The 2,500-nt window shown below is 43.3% G+C and overlaps 1 protein-coding gene across 1 annotated transcript in view; it reads left to right on the forward strand.

Annotated features, from left to right (window-relative positions):
* Positions 1-2,500, forward strand: part of LOC143281915 (uncharacterized) — a 47,138-nt gene that overhangs the window by 1,382 nt on the left and 43,256 nt on the right. The window contains exon 2 of the mRNA XM_076587211.1: positions 296-450. Within this exon, the coding sequence (XP_076443326.1) occupies positions 296-450 (155 nt within the window). The remainder of the gene's footprint in view (positions 1-295; positions 451-2,500) is intronic.

The raw sequence follows: 2,500 nt of genomic DNA on the forward strand, positions 1-2,500 counted from the left end.
GCTCACATTCGCGCGAGGGAGAGGATGAAGCCTACTTGTTGTTGTCATTTATCTATCTATCTATCTATGTATCTATCTATCTACCTATCGATTTATTTGTTTATTTGTTTGTTAAATCATGTTTTTATTCGGTGAATCATTTTTCTATTCGTGCTTTCAGATTTTTGTTTTTTGGTTGTTGTTTTTTTGTCAGAACCAAATTGAAAATTTCGTTCTTAATTTCTTTAGTTGTGTACTCAGAACCAGATTAAAATACCATTTCTTCATTCATTCATTTTTTCATTCATTCATTCAGAACTAAATTCAGCCAAGGCCCAGGGCTGCCAGTGCAAGTGCAAGGCGGCACGCGCTACCAAGTGCAGGTTTACGTCAAACAGCTGAATGACGTCACCAAGTCACTCTTTCAAGACCACATGCTGCGCTTCGTCTACCACTATGGTGACAGCAGAGGTGAGAGAGGGGGGCGGGGGAGGGCGTGGAGGGTTGGGGGCTATGGGGTGGGGGGAGGGGGAGGGGGGGGAGTCTGTTTGGTCTTGGCTTCAACTTTAAGACATCGGCTCTGGGGCCTAGGCTGGATCTATCTGTTTCTTGGAAGAGAGAGAGAGAGAGCGAGAGAGAGATCGAGAGAGAGAGAGAGAGAGAGAGAGAGAGAGAAGCTTCACGCTTGAAGTAGTGTTGTGAGAAAGTCAATGTTTGAAATATGATACAGTCGTAGCCCTTGAGGATGAGCGGCCGTGTTCGTAGATTCCGAAGATTTGTATTTGTATTTCTCATTTTTTCAAGCTGCTGTCCCCAGGGAGAGCGCGTCGCTACACTGAGAGCGCCATGCTTCCCACCCCCCCACCCACACCTCCTACCACCGCATGCAGTTTATTTGTTTTTCCTATCAAAGTGTATTTTTCTACTGGTTTTCGCCAGGGACAACCCTTTTATTGCCGTGGGTACTTTTACGTGCGCTAAAAGCATGCTGCACACGGGACGTCGGTTTCTCGTCTCATCCGAATTACTAGCGTCCACTGAGACCACCACTCAAGGTCTAGTGTAGGGGGAGAAAATATTGGCGACTGAGCCGTGATTCGATCCAGTGCGCTCAGATTCTCTTGCTTCCTGGGCGGACGCATTACCTCAAGGCCATCACTCCACAGAGTGATAAAAAAAAAAAAAAAAAGAAAAAAAAAGAAAAAGAAAAAAAAGAAGCGTCATACTTAATCAGAGAAACAGCGGTCGATCAGTTCTTCAATCTACAATTCCTCGAATCCGTCAATCTTAATTTTGCCGAAAAGAACGTAATTTGTACGAAATGCGCGAGGCGATTAACAAAAAAAACAACCCAGAAAGGGCGTGATGAAGATGGGTCAGTTTGACACTGTGAATGACCAATATTCTGATCGTAAAACGATAAAGATGGGTCAGTTTTACAATTTGAAGGTGGGTCAATTTGACTCTTTGAATGACCTGTATTCTGGTCGTAAAACAATTAAATGCCCATCAGTATGGCGTGCTTCAAAGATAGATCAGCTTCGTTCGATACCCACGTTCTACAAACAAACACGTTCTAAAACACGTTCGAAAAACACTCGTTTGTGATGATAAGGGGAAAAAAACACAGAGAAGATCTTTGTTCCCACACGAAGGCTTCGCATTTTGTCTTATTGACTCACCTGTGTAAATAAAGTGAGTAAATGTTATAACCTTATGTTCGGTTCTCTCTCTGTGTCTCTCTCTGTCTCTGTCTCTCTCTCTCTCTCTCTCCGTGTGTGTGTGTGTGTGTGTGTGTGTGTGTGTGTGTGTGTGTGTGTGTGTGTGTGAGTTTCTCTTTGTCTGTCAGTATCAAATTTGGATCAAACATTGTGGTGGAAAAAAGAATCTTCACAGTCCTGCCAATAATAGGTTGTAAGTCTTCCGGATTAAGCCGTATTTCCGGGGATCGTTGAGGCTCCGGATCCTGACCACGATCGACATGTTTACTGCATGCGGATACTGAGTAAACTAAAATGAACATAAAAGAAACATTGAATTGACGGTCTTAGTTTCGGTAAGCCTGGTGTACACCAGTCTGCAGACCAAAACACACACGCACACACACACACACACACACACACACACACACACACACACACACAACCGAACACCGGGTTAAAACATAGACTCACTTTGTTTACATAAGTGAGTCAACAAAACCAGGATAGAATGAAACAAAACGAAATAAAATAAAACAGAATGAAATGAGACTAAATGAAACAAAACAAAGTAAAAACAAAATAAACCAGCAGAGGCCATCAAGACTTACTTGTGATACACACTTTATCCAGATAAGGAATGATCAAGGTAATCAAAACAAACAATAACAACAAAAACCAACAACAAAAAACAGATATTGAAAAAAACTCGTTAAATGTGTTCTGTATTAAAATCATTAAGCTTGGGGGGTGGGAGGGGTGTGTGCGGGGGGGGGGGGGGGGGGGGGGGGGGGGGGGGGGAGGGGGAGCATATGAATGAG

This window comes from Babylonia areolata, chromosome 5 (genome assembly GCF_041734735.1).
Source record: "Babylonia areolata isolate BAREFJ2019XMU chromosome 5, ASM4173473v1, whole genome shotgun sequence".
NCBI lineage: Eukaryota > Metazoa > Mollusca > Gastropoda > Neogastropoda > Buccinidae > Babylonia > Babylonia areolata.